This window comes from Dendrobium catenatum, unplaced genomic scaffold (genome assembly GCF_001605985.2).
Source record: "Dendrobium catenatum unplaced genomic scaffold, ASM160598v2 fragScaff_scaffold_1339, whole genome shotgun sequence".
In the NCBI taxonomy this organism is placed as follows: domain Eukaryota; kingdom Viridiplantae; phylum Streptophyta; class Magnoliopsida; order Asparagales; family Orchidaceae; genus Dendrobium; species Dendrobium catenatum.
The window spans coordinates 167,115-183,337 of record NW_021319801.1 but is presented as its reverse complement, the minus strand read 5'-3'; the positions used below and the strand labels follow the sequence as shown (position 1 = coordinate 183,337).

Sequence of the window (16,223 nt, the reverse complement as noted above, 5' to 3'; positions counted from 1 at the left end):
TGGCTTTAGGAAATAAATCAAGAGGATTAATTAAGGGGGAGGGGCCGGTGGTTTAGAGCTGATGGAGAGGATTTGGGAATTGATTTTGGGTGTATTTAATAGGCTAGGGGGATTTAGGAAAGTAATTAACTAAATCCTATTTGAATTTGAAATTCAAATCGATTTAATTAAAGAACTTTCCTAAAATAGTTTTGATATTTTAGGAAAGTTTTTGAATTTCAAATTGAACAAATTTGAATTCAAAATTCTGTCCCAAAATACTTTCATCCAAATTAGGCAAGGGTTTTAATGGGGATGAAGAGGTGGACGGTGGCCGGCGGCTAGAGGATTAGGCCGGCGGTGTGGAGGGGTCGGGTGGGATGCTGGCCGTGGGTGTTGGACGGGGGAAAAAGAGCGGGTTTCGGGTGAGGCTAGAATCCGACGGCCAAACGAAGATGGGGAGGAGGAAGAAGATGAAAATGACTACTAGGAGCAATAAGAAGGAACAAAAATAGAGAAACAAAATATCAAAGATACAACAGCGAGCCCGGACGCATCCTGTGGCTAACGGGTACTACGTTGCCCTTCTCCAAGGGACTTCACGCCACGAGTCCGAACTCATCCTGCGGCTAGTGGAAACTCCAACTCCCTCCCATAGGGATTTCACTAACGTTCTTCCCAAAGGAAGAACCCAAGTGCAAAACACAAATTTTTTTTATTAATAATACATCATTCCAAATACAAGAGAAGGGGCCTCTATATATAGGCCTCAAAAGAAATTAAAAGACAGATTAGCCCCTTGGGCTTACATAAGACAAAAGGGTAAAAAAGGGAAATTGCAAAATTAAATCAAAATACACTTAATAAACTAAAATAAAACAAAGTGATCTCGGTCGTCGATTTTCAGCTCCTCCTCGGATAAGCATGGACGGTTGGATGTCCGCATCATGTTCTCTCCCCTTCTTCCTCTTCTATAGAGTCCAATGTCGCACATTTACTTCAAGATTTATGTAAGTTTATATATATATCATCAGGCGTAAGCCTCATGCCGGTGAGGCAAGGCGGGCCTCAACCAAGTTTAGGCGCAAGCCTCCTCAAGAGAACTCGAGGCGTAAGCATCGAGGCGTTTTTTACTGGAATTGCGCAAAGGCAAGCCTCATATTGCGCAATTTTAAACCATGGCATCAGGTGCCTTTTTGCGAGCAGTTTCTAAAAAAACTCGAATGAAATTAGTATGATGTTAATAATTATTATTAAATATTATTGGAAGGTAAGACGATACCTTGTATCTATTATAATTAAGGTATAAATGAGGATACAATTTTTAGAGTTAAGGCTGTATGATTAAAATTGAGATATGTCGCAAGAGTTTTGTGTGATAAGGGGATATCATGGAGGCTTAAAGATAAATTTTATTAAATCACAATTATACCTTAGATTAAATTAAGCTATTATTTATTATATTAGATAAAATATTGGAGTGACATCTATTGAAAACGAGTAAATTGAAGATAGACTTAAGTGGTTTGCAAATGACACCATTCCCAAACAAATAAAATTGTTGAATTTTTTGCAATAGAAACAAACTATTTGCAACTGACACCATTCCCAAACAGATAAAATTGCTGAAATTTTTGCAATGAGAAGCATTACAGAAAGAGATATACATAGATTGGAAGCAAGCAAATAGATGTACACAGAAAGTTTGAAAAAAAAAAAGGAAGTTGCAGAGTAATGAAAAGTCTAAACATGAATTACATAATAGATGAGAGATAATAATCACAATACATGAATTTTGTGAAGGGTGCTCAATTGCAGCAACCACCAGCCTGGGATGAAGATCCATCCCTTCCTCCAGCTGGACCTTGTATTCCTCCATATCCAATTTTGATTCCATAAGACTGTAAAAATCATATTTGAATTATATTAAATATTAGTATAAATATGAAAAACTCGGTGTTTCAATATCAATCTTAATTAATACTTAATTAGATACTAAGGCTTTGTTTGGAACGGTTTTTTTGCTGCTTCTTAAGGAAATTTTTTAGTACAAAAATCTTAATTTTTTATTAAAAGTTGTTATAAGAAGTAGGAAGAAAGCCGTCCCAAACGAAGCCTAAAACTTAAATCCATAAAAGCACTATTCTAGAAAACTACCTAAACTGCAATTCTACAAAAAAACTACTTTTCAACTTCCACAAAATTAGACTTTTGCTCTCAGCTATTTATCAAACATCTAAAAATTGCTTAGACCCTTTAAGAAAGAAGATAGGTGCAGTAGAAAGCTATGAAATTTATACAAGACCTTCACAGTTCTCAAGTGTCTATCTCATTGCATCAAATAAGCCTAACAAAAGTATTTATTTTATCATAAAATATCATAATACAACCATCTAGATAGGAGAGAAGAGGAGAGCAACTAAATACCTCATTTGACACATCAAACACACCATCCTGAATCTTCTTGTAGATGGTTGCTGCTGTGTTAATGAATGCCTGTACAATATTCAAAACATTATAAAATGATAAAAGAATAGGTTAAAAGAAACAAGGTTAGTAAATTTCATTTACTGCTAACCTCCTCAACATTCTGTGCAGTTTTTGCAGAAGCTTCCATAAAAATAAGTCCATGTTCTTTGGCAAACTGTTGGCCTTCCTCAATACTTACAGCCCTTCTATGAGAAAGATCAGATTTGTTTCCAATTAACATAATAGTCATATTAGCATTTGCATGTTGTCTTGCATCTTCAAGCCAGCTTGCAAGATGATTAAATGTTTCTCTCCTGTAAATCAAAATGAAAAGGAGGTATATGGTAAATAAACAAAAATTAAATAAGTTACCAATTACTAAGGCATCACAAATGGCAGGGCATACCTGGTAATATCATATACCAGCAATGCACCAGCTGCTCCTCTATAGTAGGATCTTGTAATGGATCTGAATGATTCTTGACCTGCCTGTAATAGAGAGAGTTTTGAATGAGATGATCAGAAATGGTCAAAATTATAAATAACATTATACTTCTTAAGCGTGAGCATTTTTAGTCGCAAATGCCTGAGAGGAACAAGATTAGCTTATTAGAAACATATTGATTTTAGCTCGAATAAAATCAAAATCTCAAGGAAATCCAGAAATTGTTGAAGAAAATTGAAAATATATGAATTGTTTGGTTGGATGCAAATAAAATGTATTGAAATATATATATATATATAGTTTGTTAAGGTACATTTGAAATGAAATGTCACTTAATGCTGCTATCAACAAAATGAACCATAATATGAAATAGGAAAAAATTTGGATCTCTAGCCCAAATTTACAAAGATTCAGGGTTGATGTTAGTTGATAACTAATCATAAAAACCTATTATAAAATTCAAGAAATAGATTTTTCTAAAAAAGTGCTGATATCTCATACACAATACATGATCGAAGAGGCTATTCACACAGATTCATCCATCTCCCAACATGGGACAAGTAGATCAAAGGAAGATCTAATGCAAGTCCTATTTGTTTGGATGTTTTAAAATACATATATTGTAGGAATGCAAGATAATTGAAATCCATGAATTTAAGAAATGCAATTGTTTGGTTGAATGCAAATAAAATACATAGAAATAAATTTTTTTATGTTTATTATGATATATTTCAAATGCATTGGAATGTAATGAGGGCACACTCAGGATGCGTCAATGAGCTGTGGCTAGCAATGCCAGCGAGATTGCAAGCTTCAAGGTTTCCCTGACCTTGGAGTTCACCCAATTTGAATGAATTCCAAATTTATAAAAAATGGCCAATCAGAGCATTCCAATCCTCTTCCTACCAAACACTCTGAAAAAATCAAAACACTTGCATTTCTTTTACTCTTTACTCCTAGAACTAACAACCATAACAAAAGATAAATGGAGTCAGATGAAGAGGAAAGAGAAGAAGATCCATATGAAGATGAAGAAGAACGATATGATGATATGGTCAAAGATCCTTTAGAGAGAATGTCTGCCATTCGACTGAACTTGCCAACTTTCTGTGATAGGAATGATATTGAAAAGGTAGATAACTGGATCAACGTCTTAAAAACTTAGTTTCTAGGATATAAAAGTACATAAAAGTCTAGTTTGCTTCGATGAAACTATTCTCACACACACTTACGTGCTTAAACTTAGAATCTAGTAATCACGATCTATCAAAACTGAAATTGTCAAAATTAAAAGATAACTTAAGTCAATTTTACCCCTATAATCATGAAAATGATAATTGGATTCTTATGGAAACAACTTGAGCAATATTGCAATCTATGTAAGACTAGTTCACATAATGTTGAAGGCAAGCAATAACCTAAGATATTTCATTAGATGAGAAATCAATTTTATAAAAATAAGTAACGGTGTAATATGAAGGACACTAAAAAGCTAAAACTATTTCCAATTTATTTTTTATTGAGGCCAACTCTCATGGACTAAACAGTAAACCAATTTCACATAAGGCTTAACGAGGGCAGTGAGCAGCAAAATGAATATAGGTAAACACTAAGTGCGAGCAAGATAAATATAAGGTAGCACTTGCTCCATATGTTTATTTATCTTCCCTTCTAAATTATCCTCTCCTTTCATACATGCCTTCTTTATCTTTCCCAAGCCCTAATCCTACCTCTACTGGCTGAAGCATCTAAGGAAATCTAAATTTAATGCTATATTTTGATTAGGTTTTACATGAAAAGCTCCAAGCCTTCTAACAGGGTGACAGTACCTCAAATTAATAAAGTTATAACACATTCCTTTTTTGGTTTTGGGTCCATTTAATAAAAATGAGTACAACAACATCAAGTCTTTATCCCAATACGTGAGGTCGGCTACATAAATCTTTTTTCTCCATTGTGTCCTAATAAGAGTCAAATTCTCATTTAAATCTAATAAACAAAAAATCATTTCTAATAATTTTTAACCACCAAGTCTTTTTAGGCCTATCTCCATCAATTTAAAAAAATGAGTAGAGAAAGAGAATTCACAAGATGATGCTAAATTAATGAGATAAGGTTAATGATGCTTATGATAAAGTGAAAAAACTTTTATAATAAAAGAAGGACAATTGGTCATCATCGGCTTGGTTTTTCCCTTTTTTTCCTTTAGAAAAAAAGCTACACAATGATAGTTTTGCATCATTGAACTCCACCTCAGTAGACATCTCCTGATTACGAGACTATCAAACTTTCACAAAAATGTAATTAGATCAACTTTACAGTATTGCAACCTGTGTATTACAAGCAAAGTGTAACAAAGTATTAGATTCCACAAGATAATTCGATAATTTACATAATGAATTGTTCTCAGAATGTCTAAATTGCACTTCTACCTCCAAACATCAAGTAATGTACATATATATTCTATTAGGAGGGATGAAACCCTGTAGTAAACTCTCACTTGAAAAGTTCTTCAAGGACCCTCAAATCTAAAATACAAAAGCAACCTAAACAGCTATTTCTTAAAAAAACACAAAGCTTCCATTTACAAATATCTCTTAAATTGTTCTGTTTATCAAATCATGTGACGCATCTAGAAAAGCCAGAAGGTAAGAATCAACTTTAAAACTTTTTTCCATGCAAGGTATATTATTGCCAAATACCACATTTTAGACAAGTAAATGGGTAGTAATCTAAAAAAAATTACTAATTCATAACAAGGTGAAAAATACTACCGTATCCCATATTTGCAATTTGATCGGCTTGTTATCAATGGTAATCATCCTAGCACCAAACTCAACACCAATAGTCAAATCATGTACAGGTTGAAACCTCTTGTCCGTGAATTGCAATAGAAGGCATGATTTCCCAACACCTGAAAGGAAATTATAAGAAATGTTACATTTCACACAAAAAAAAGATTTTACTTACCAACACCGAATCCAAAGAAAAATGATTTCATGACTAATAAAGGTTTACAGAAGAAATAATAAACATAGTTTAAAAACACATGGCAATGTATATTCCCCTAAGATCCATTATTCCAATTCTAAATTGAATTTGCAACATGATAAACAGTTTCTTAGTAAGCAGATTTCCTAAAAATCACACACTTCCATTCTCATCAAATCAACCCATCAACTTGAAATTCCAATCAGTTGCTTCCAGAGTCAAGATCACATACAAAATGCCAAACAATTGGTTCACAAAAAACATATTTTTCCTTCAGTAGCAGTTATAGTCTTTTAGAATTAAAAAAAAAAACAATAATAATTTTCATCAAAACAACCATCCATTAACACGCAACAACAATCCATCTTCTAATTCACAAAAGCTATCTAGAAAAGATTCAAACAGCCAACTTGTAGCTCTCCTTCTAATAACTTTTACTTAGATAAGATATTTCACTCATGTATTAGCTCACTGACATAAATATTAGATCCGTGAAGATCGTTAATCTAACACAGATTTTTTTTATAGCAGTAACAAAAAAAATTAATCCAGCCACAACAGAATCAGTTGATATGACCCCATTTTAAGCCTGAATTTATTTAGTGGTATTATATTATGTGTTCCCCATTCCGTAAATCCCCTCAAAGTCGAACCTTCACATCTTCATCCAATCCAAAAATCAACTTGCTATTATTAGAACTCAAACGCACAACAAATAGCCTCCACAATCCAACAAATTCAGATCCAAATCAATCACTGCAGATGCTACTCACAGATAATAACAAACAGAATTTCATTCAATTGGTTCCCAAAAAAGCAGATTTTTCCATCAATAACCCAAAACTACTTTACAAGTTCACGATCAAAAACCAATTTTGATGACAATAAAACATCAATTAAGGCAGAAGAGCATTGCTTCTTCTGATTAGCAAAACCACTTAAGAAGGGATCAGAGAAGCGCACCAGTGTCTCCGATTATGATGTACTTGAAAAGGTAAGCGTAAGACATTCTTCCTCAGATCCGGTGCTCGTTCTTCTTCAGATCAAAATCAAAATAGCAAACGCTTCGGCTAATCTGACGAAAAAGAGGAATTCCTGTCGGGAGCAAGAATCGCGAAGAGGCGTGACTGCGTAAGAGAGCTGAACTTTTTCTTTAGTGGTCTGCGAAACGGAAGAGCCTGGTATGTGGGAGATAAAGGCACCTGAAATTAGGACCCGTCATTGGTACCAACTTGTACGCGGTTGAAATGTGCCGCTTAATTTTGCGTGAGACTTTAAATTTTTTTTTTTTTTTCCTGTCCTTCGTGCTGAAGCAAACCTAGACTTAGATTAAAGAGTACAAATTTATACAAAATATTATGTCCTAGTTAGAAAAGCACTATGGCACGAGAATTGTAGATCGTTAATAATCTATTTGGTTATCTATGAATTTGTTTGAGATGATTTTCTTCTTGTGTTTTAAAATATTTTTTTTTAAAAAAAATTAGTTTTAAAAATTTATGTACTAGAAAGTCTATTTAGAAAGCATCAAGAATTTCGTCTCAAATGAAGCCTATATTGATCATGCATTGTTCTTGATATGTCATCAAAAAATTATCTTGATCGAGCACGAATCTCGAGACAAAATCAGGTTGGAAACTTCAAAAATTAAATTTGGGATCATCTGAACTTCAATTTCAGCAAACTTATAGTCGAGCTGAGTGTCTCAAAAATACAAACCCAACAACAACAAATTCAACTCAATCTAAGTCCAAATGGGTCCAAATCACGGACACGACTTGTTGTTCGAAAGTTTGAAACACAACTTGGGTTACCAAACGGTTTCCAGATATAACGTGCTTATAGTCGAATCGAGTGGCTCGACGAGACGAATCCAACGAGCCCAAGATCACTGAATTCCAACATCATTAAAACCTTCAAATGTCTGATGAGCAATACACGATGAAGGGATTCAATATCGGTCGTTCATCCAACCACTCCACATTTGCCCTTGATCCTCCTCCTATTTATGACTCATTTTATCCTCAAAAAACTATAAATAGCCACTCATTTCTCTTGAGAGGGGGGAGGGGACACAAACAAGAAGAAGCAAGCAGAAGAAGATAAGAGTAGAAGGGAAGAAACTCCTCCTCAACCATCGTCGGGAATATGTCCGACTTCCATGGAACACCGGAATTCTGCCCGACTTCCACGGGATGCCGGAATTCCGCCCGACTTCCAAGTGACGCGGGAATTCCACCCGACTTCCAAGTGACGTCAGAGCTTCACCCGAACTCCAAGTAACACCGGAATTATGCCCGAATACCATCTAACGCCGTAGTTCTCCTCGGCCGCCAACTGACTTCGGACTTCTACTCGACGTCGGACTTATGCTCGTTGTTGGGTTTTCGCCGGACATATATCTGATGTTGGATTTCTGTTCATTCTTGGACTTCTACCTTATGGTCCTTTTGACTTACTTCGCCCACCGACTATAGTCCTTTTGACCTCTGTCGCTCGCTAACTACGGTTGTTCTGACTTTCATCGCCCACCGACTACAGTCCTTCCGACCTTTGTCGCCCACCGACTTCGATCCTGCCGACTTATGTTGCCCGCCAACTACGATCCTACTGATCTCCGTCGCCCGCCGACTACGATCCTTCTGACTGACGTCGCCCATCGACAATGGTCCTTCAGACCAATCAAAAACATCAATAGTGACTCTTTATATTCCCACTATGTAGTGTACTATATAAGATGTACATCAAGCTAAAGCCTTCCCCCAAAGAAGGGCCTTATTTGTAATCAACTACAAATACTAGTGGATTCATTTAAACTGAGCTAGACCCCGTGGTTTTTCCCCGTTTTTAGGGGTTTTCCATGTAAAAATCTTGGTGTCTCATATGAAGGCTACACTCTCTCTCTTATTTGATTACGTGCTGGATTTTCGTACAACGTTAAGACGTTAAACTTTATATTTCTCTACCGCCACAAATACTTCAGGACGCAACAGTTCTTTTTATATTGAAGTGCCTTAATGATATCATAATTAGAAAATTTGGGACACTCGCTTTGACCGTAAGCATGCAAAATTAGGAATTTTTTTATCGTCTAATTATTGTCATTGTTGCGTGCTAGAATATATGCGGTGATAGAGTTGTAATTCTACGTCTTAGCGTTGCACGGATATCCAGCTCACACACAGAGAACATAATATTTTTTACCTGGAAAAGCCGGAAAGGAAAATAACCACAGGGGCCTAGCCCAGTTGAAAATGATTCCACTAAAATTTGAGAAAAGTATAATGGTCTAACTCATCCTTGAAGACGACCAGATTACAAATATCAACTGAGAGTTTTGCAAAAGTCCAACGTCACTCCATTGTCAGATGGTGGTTCGGCGGTACACCGGTGTCAGGCGGTGGATTGGCAGTGCCACTTCAGTGTCAGTTGGTACTTTAGCTTCAGATGGCACTTCGGCGTCCCTTGGTGGTCCGTCGATGGTGCGGTAGAACTACGGCGGTGGTGCGACAGCACTCCGGCGTCCCTTGGTGGTCCAGCGATGGTGCGGAAAAACTACGGCGATGGTGCGGTAGCGCTCCAGCATCCCTTGGTGGTCCGGCGGTGGTGCGGCAGAACTACGGTGGTGGTGCGGCAGCACTCCGGCGGTGGTCGAGGAGGAGCTAGGCGGCTAGAGCTTTCTTCCCTCTCCTCCTTCTCTCTTGGCTTCTCCCTTCCTTTCATGAGGAAATGAGGTTCTATTTATAGAATTCTTGAGTGGCATGGCTTGAAAATAAGTGGAAGATCAAGGATAAATTTAGAGTGGTTCTAATGGACGGCCGATCTTGATTCCTACCATCATCCATCGTTCAATGGATATTTGATTGTCTTAATGATATCAGAATTTGATGATCTTGGGCTCGTTGGATTCGTCTCGTCGAGCCGCTCAATTCAATTATAAGCATGTCATGATTGGAGATCGTTTGGTAACCCAAATAGTGGTTCGATCCTTCCAAAAATGCTTCGAGTCTTTCATTTTGACTCATTTGGGCTCAGATTGAGTCAATTTTGGTGTCGTTGGGTTTGTGTTTCCTATACGCTCAGTTTGACTGTAAGTTTGTTGAAATCAGAATTCGGATTGTCTCTGATCTAATTTTTAAAGCTTCAAACTTGATTTTTCCTCTAGATTCGTGCTAGATCAATGTAATTTTTTGATGATGTATCAGTCATGAAATTTTTATTATACTTCAAGTGCTTGATTTGAGCTCATTTGGTGTTAGGTAGAATGACTTTGATATTAATGATTTATCTGAGAGAGAGAGAGAAAAGGGAGGATGATGTAGTCGACTTGTTATATATTTTTTATATAATGAGCTTTGGATGGAATTCTTCAAATGAGATTTTGACTGTTTAAAAAGCTCCAAGATTCAAACTCGCTAGAAATATGGCTTGAAATTGGCTCAACTTGAAATCAACTTGGTTTGATTTTGAGCTGATTTTGAGCGGCGCTCCACACTAGAAATTGATTTCGACCTAACTTTGAGTACCACTTCATACTAGAAATTGGAAATTGATTCGAGTTTATTCAGCTGGCTCAAATATAATGTAAGTTAACTCAAAATCTAACTCTAAATGAGTATTTATAATAGTCGGCTTCGGCTTCATTTGGGACTTTCGTATTGCTTCTTAAAGCAACTTTTTATTATAAAATTAAGCAATAAAGATAATACAGTCCAACTTTATAGTGATGAGAACAGAAGAGCGTAAACTCAAAGTGATAAAAAATGTAAATGTCTTCTTATAGTACTATCAGTATACAATTTTCTATCCATTAATAAAAATTGGTCATTATGATTTATATATAAGAATCGAGATAAGTTAAAAGAGTACCTAATCTTTCAATTCATTTTAAAAATTTTCCCTTTTTATTTTGAAACTCTAGATATTGTTTGAAACAAATTTTCTGCAAGAAAATGTGGTATGTTAGAGGACAACAATGGTAATGTATGATGGCAAAAGTATCTATAGAGAGAAAAAGAGAAATAAAGAGAGGTCAAGTTTAGGTTGTCAAAGATGAAGAGATCACCAATGTGTTTCATTGTACTAATTATGTATAAAATTTAGATGATTGTAGAGGTCTCTGCATTGCTATAAGAATCCATTTGACAATTCTTCATTTCTTCTATTATTAGCTTATTTGAGATGTAGTGTTTCTTTAATAAGTTTTTTTTTTCAAGTTTGATAAGTTTTTTTATATGACGTGCTTAAGAATTTTATTTTGTATCACATCGTATATTTATTCTACTAATTATATATAAATTTTAATATTTGTATTATTTTATCATATATTTAACAACAAAAATTTTCATTAATATTAACAAAAAAAACCTTTTTTTACACTTCCAACACAATCCAGTTCGATCCTATCTAAGTTCAACCTAATCTGATCAAGTAAACACTTGTTCTCATCAAAAGGAAGCCACCTATCACTTACTGAAGTGCCATCACTCACAGATAGGGCACTATAAATAAACCCAACTCTTCATTTCCATGCATATCTACAACAATCAAAGGAGAAGAGAAAACGGCCCCAAACTTGTAGGGATTTGATGGAGATGGGTTTTCATTCTGATGTGTTGGGCATTAGGGCAAGCAAGTGATCATTTTTCATGGTGGAAGCTTCTCCCAACAAGTCCAGCTTCTAATGTGATGGGCATTGGTTGGGTAACTTAAGTTGAAGGATCAAAGTCATACAAAGCTAGTCTAAGGATTTTAGTCAAGTGACAGTGGTCGGTTAAACATAATTGGATAGTCACAGGAGGGTGGTGATCTGACGATGACCGTCAGATGGTGATCTAATGATTGCAATCGAGAGGTGATCCAATGCGGTTGTGTGATGGTCTACAATTGCAATTGAGCAATGGTCGATGATGGCATGTTTGAATGCATGTATGATTTAATTAAATAGGATTTCATAAATCCTCTAAATCTAGATTTACTAAATCTTGAAAGAGTTAAATCCTAAAAATTGTTTGATAAAACAATATGTTAAATCTTGACAAATTCTATGAGACCGCTTGACAATGCTTTCATGATTTAAGGCGAGTAACTCGTATGACATTTGTGATTTAAATATGAGTTACTTATTAATTCTAATTTTAATTAACACCAATAAATTATAATTATGAATATTATAACTACGATATTATTTTAATAAGTTTTTTTTTAATAAATAATATATTTAGCTATTATTTTAATAACTATCTTAGTTTTAACCTTAATCAATCCTGGTTTAGATATTTTCATTCTAAATAGATTGGAGCCATAAGGCTTGTCTCTCTCGCTCGTGTGGACCTCCGAAAGAGCACCGCTCTTGGGATTCGGACGCAGAGGGTACGGTCGCACTATCCCGTAGGACAAAACGATCATAGGCCTTTACACTCGACATAAGCAGGCCAATTATAAGAGACAGATTGGATCATGTATACGATTAGCCATTGAGGATAGCGGCTCTCGCCAATGCACCCCGATGGGTAGTAACATACGCGACCTGATCACAGTCACGGGTTTCCCCCACCTGATACATCAGCTCTGATGGGGTTTTATTAGAAGTAGGATCAAGTTCCCCACGGGCGCAAGCCCCCGTGGTTAATTATATCCCAGGTCGAAGCCCGAGAAGACTATCGATTAAGGACCATATATTATCCATTCCTAAAGTGGGATTGGCACATATGGCTAAGATTATGAAATCTTATCCAAAAGGAAGAAGGGTCTCAAATGGTTTAATCACCATGCGTGGTTCACACTAGCATCCGGAGGATCTAGGGTACTAAAGAAGAAACTGGAGAAAATAAAATAAAGCACTCAACACATGCGTGAGAGAAGGATGGAGGTGGCGTCATCCTGTGACGCAGATAAGTAGGATTTATAGTTCCTAAAAGAAAGGGACCTACCCATTATTTAGGCATATTACGAGACCGAGTGTAGTAGCCTCGAAGCCTAAATCTAAGTTGGATTTAGTGTTCTACACAACACTAAGATCCGTGTCATAACTAATGTAGTGCAAAACCTGGACATACCCCGACCTGAATTGGTGAGCCAACTAATCACTTAATCGCTTCAAAAACTTGTAGTCTAGTCATTTATGAAAGATGGGTGGGTGGTATAATTTTTGAAAATATGACCGACATCTAGAGAGTGTCATAATTGGTCCTAGACTTATGTGGGTCGGATGCTCCTAGCTAATGCAATTAAATTTTATTTAATTAGTTGCTAATGCAATGCATGCTAGTTGAAGCTTCCAAATCATATATGCATGAGATTTTAAAAATAGGCTTATTATAAAATAATTTTTAGAAAAGACTAGGCCTCCCCAGGTCCGGCACTTCATCCTCATAGGCCAGATTATTCGGACTTTACCCGCATGAGGGGAGGTATCTTATAATAAGGAAAGAAAGATGCAGTAATATGCATGCGACCCTGGATGATTACGAGAATTTCCTAGATTCATTAAGTTTCTATGTTATTTAAACTTAAAATTTTAGAGAATAGTTATGAGTAGAAAATATTTTATTGTTCTTAAGCCTGACGGTATCCAGACTAAAACAAAAGTGGCATGCAAGAAAGAAACCTAGAAAAAACAGGTAATTTGTAATGCGTAAACAAAGTAAACACATCAATATAAATCAACTAATTAAGTAAATGTTCATAGGTCAACTGCCCTTTAATTACAAATCAGAGTCTGCAGAAAAGTAAAGTGGCTGGGCACCACTGCCAACAACCCAGATTTCTAAGCCTATGACTGATGCAAATGACTTTGAGTGGGATATTAGATCTTTAAATCTTCAGCTCTTCAGTCTTCTTTGAAATTCTTCTCCTTGGACTCCTTGGATCTCTCCTCCTTGGACTCCTTGGATTCGTCGTGGCTTAGATATCCAAACGAAGAGATAAATCCCCCTAAGAAAGGGGGTATTGCCTTTTCTCTTTGGATATTTAAAGCCATATAAGCTCGATCTTCCAAATAGAAGAAGACTCTCCCCTTTAAGGATGCCTTCTTCTTTTGGAATTCGAGTTGGATAAGAATATCCCACTCAAGTATCATTTTCATAACTCTTTATAATTTATTATAAATAATTACATTAATTGAAAAACATTAAATCTAAGGTCACCTACAAGGTTATTCTAATAAAAATTCCAAGCATTTGATATATCACAAGCAGTTATATAAAAGTAATGCGCATCACAGCCAAAATTGGTTATGCTCTTAATCATGAGGGCTAAGCGGTCCACCTGTAGAACCTGTAGCAGTTATAATTTAATGATTTTATTTTAGCCCTCATTTATTTAGGGGGCTGAGCAAACACCTGCATAAGACATTATTAGAAATCATGACAATGCCCCCCCCTTTAGCATTGCATGAGCATGACCATCTGTAAAAAAAAATAATACATATAGATGTCGTCCCTAACCTAAGGGTAAATCTATCGCCCACCACATCAATCCACAGAGTACATGAAAAGTGATTTTATCTGATATTCTGTAAGGGTCTGGGAATCTGAAATCTGATTTGTGATCTGATGTTGAAATTTGATTTTATCTGATTTGAAATCTGTTCTGTACGATTCTGTATGTTCTGTACGATTCTGTTTGTTATGTACGAATCTGTTTATTCTGTACAATTCTGTTTGTTCTGTACAATTTTGTTCGCTCTGTACGATTTTTGTTTATGAAGTGAATTCTATTTTTCTATATCAGTTATTTGACTTCTATTTGAGCAAGTGTCTATATGCTGATGATTATATGATTTCTATACGATTTCTGTACGGCTATTGGAATATCTACTTCTGATGTATTTTCTGATGTGAATTTCTGGAGATTTTGATTGGTGAGTGTAGTCTTGCTGAACTGTTAGCTCATTCTTATTTTCTACATGGTTTTAAGGATCTGGGAAAGGGAAGGAAGTCTTGGACTAGAAGTTCTGTGTATGATCAGTGATTAGGTATTTTGTATTTTTAATTTTTGTATAGTCGTGACTTTTCTGTTATGTTCTTTCTATGTGTAAGCCATAAACTGTATTGTACATGATTATTTTGATGAAAGAAATATAGATGAATTGTTCTGTATATTTGGAAGTCTATAGCAGCTCTGTGTTTCTGTTGTTTTTATATTTGGAAGAAAGTTCTGAAGAAAGTCCCAAAACTAGATCCTGGATTTCAAATTTCAAGTTCCGTCATGACCCGATGAGAGCGGGATCCGTTCTGGTCGGGTTGGGTCGTGACAAACTTTAGTGGTATCAGAGCACTAGTTTTGAAACTTGGATTGTAAGACAGAGCTATATGAATTGATCTGTAAGTCTGTCGGGGTAGTTCTTGTCTGTCTGGATTTTTATTGTGTTGTTTTATGTGCATAGTTTTCTGTGTGATTATGGATCTGTCAGACCCAAATATGACTGATAGGCAGAGTGCTAGTCAGGCAACTCCTGTGAACAGTTCTTCCCTAGTGGTTGGTTCTGATACGGTTTCTCAGTTTTCTATGTTGGTTGCTCAGATGATGAGCGAGACTCAGAGTAGAGCCTCTACTATTCGATCTAAGGATGTGGATAGACATTTATAGATGTTTCTAAGATTGAAACCTCCGAGATTTGAGGGCACGGTTGAGCCTAGAGCAGCTGAGGAGTTGTTAAGGATGTTAGAAAAGACCTTTGACGGTATGCAGTGTCCTCCGGATAAGAAGGTACTGTTAGTTGTTTTTCTGTTAGACGGTGAAGCTGAGCGCTGGTGGATGGGCCAGCATGAGGAAAAGTTCCAAGGTAAACTGAATTCTCTGATTGCTTGGGAAGAATTTTCTAAAGTCTTTCGATCTTGGTTTGTACCTCCTTCTGCAAGACAGCAAATACATGAGACTTTTCTGAGATTAGTTCAGAGGAGCAGGACGGTTATGCAGTACGAGGCAGAGTTTACTGATTTGGCATGATATCTCCATAGTTGGTTGATAGTGCTACAGATTTCTGAGTGGACTACGAGATAGTCTGAGACAGCCTCTAGAACCATTTCACATTTCTGATTTCTCTGAGCTTGTGGAGAGAGCTCGTCTGATAGAGAACGATTTGATGGCTACTCAACAGTAGTGGACTGCTAGTATGAAGAGATTTAGTGGTGATGCTTCTGGTAGTAATTTTTTTAGATTTGACAAGAAGAGATTTGCTTCTGGAGATTCCAGGAGGAGTAGACAGTCTGTATCCACTACAATTTTTGGTAGTGGCAGTATGACCAGTTTTGGGTCAGTCAGTGGTGCACCTGTGTGCCAAACTTGTGGACGACGTCATTTTGGCCAGTGCTACAGGACGACTGGTTAGTGTTTT

General features: G+C 36.2%; 1 protein-coding gene across 1 annotated transcript; it reads right to left on the bottom strand.

Annotated features, from left to right (window-relative positions):
* Nucleotides 1-1,590: 1,590 nt before the first annotated feature.
* LOC110114714 (ras-related protein RABB1c) lies at nt 1,591-7,122 on the bottom strand. Its single transcript, XM_020847686.2, has 6 exons — nt 6,848-7,122; nt 5,668-5,807; nt 2,855-2,937; nt 2,558-2,762; nt 2,407-2,475; nt 1,591-1,880 (listed from the first exon to the last, which is right to left on the bottom strand). Exons 1-6 carry the CDS (start codon nt 6,891-6,893, stop codon nt 1,788-1,790), a joined length of 636 nt encoding a protein of 211 aa, XP_020703345.1. The 5' UTR covers nt 6,894-7,122; the 3' UTR covers nt 1,591-1,787.
* Between the last annotated feature and the right edge of the window lie 9,101 nt (nt 7,123-16,223).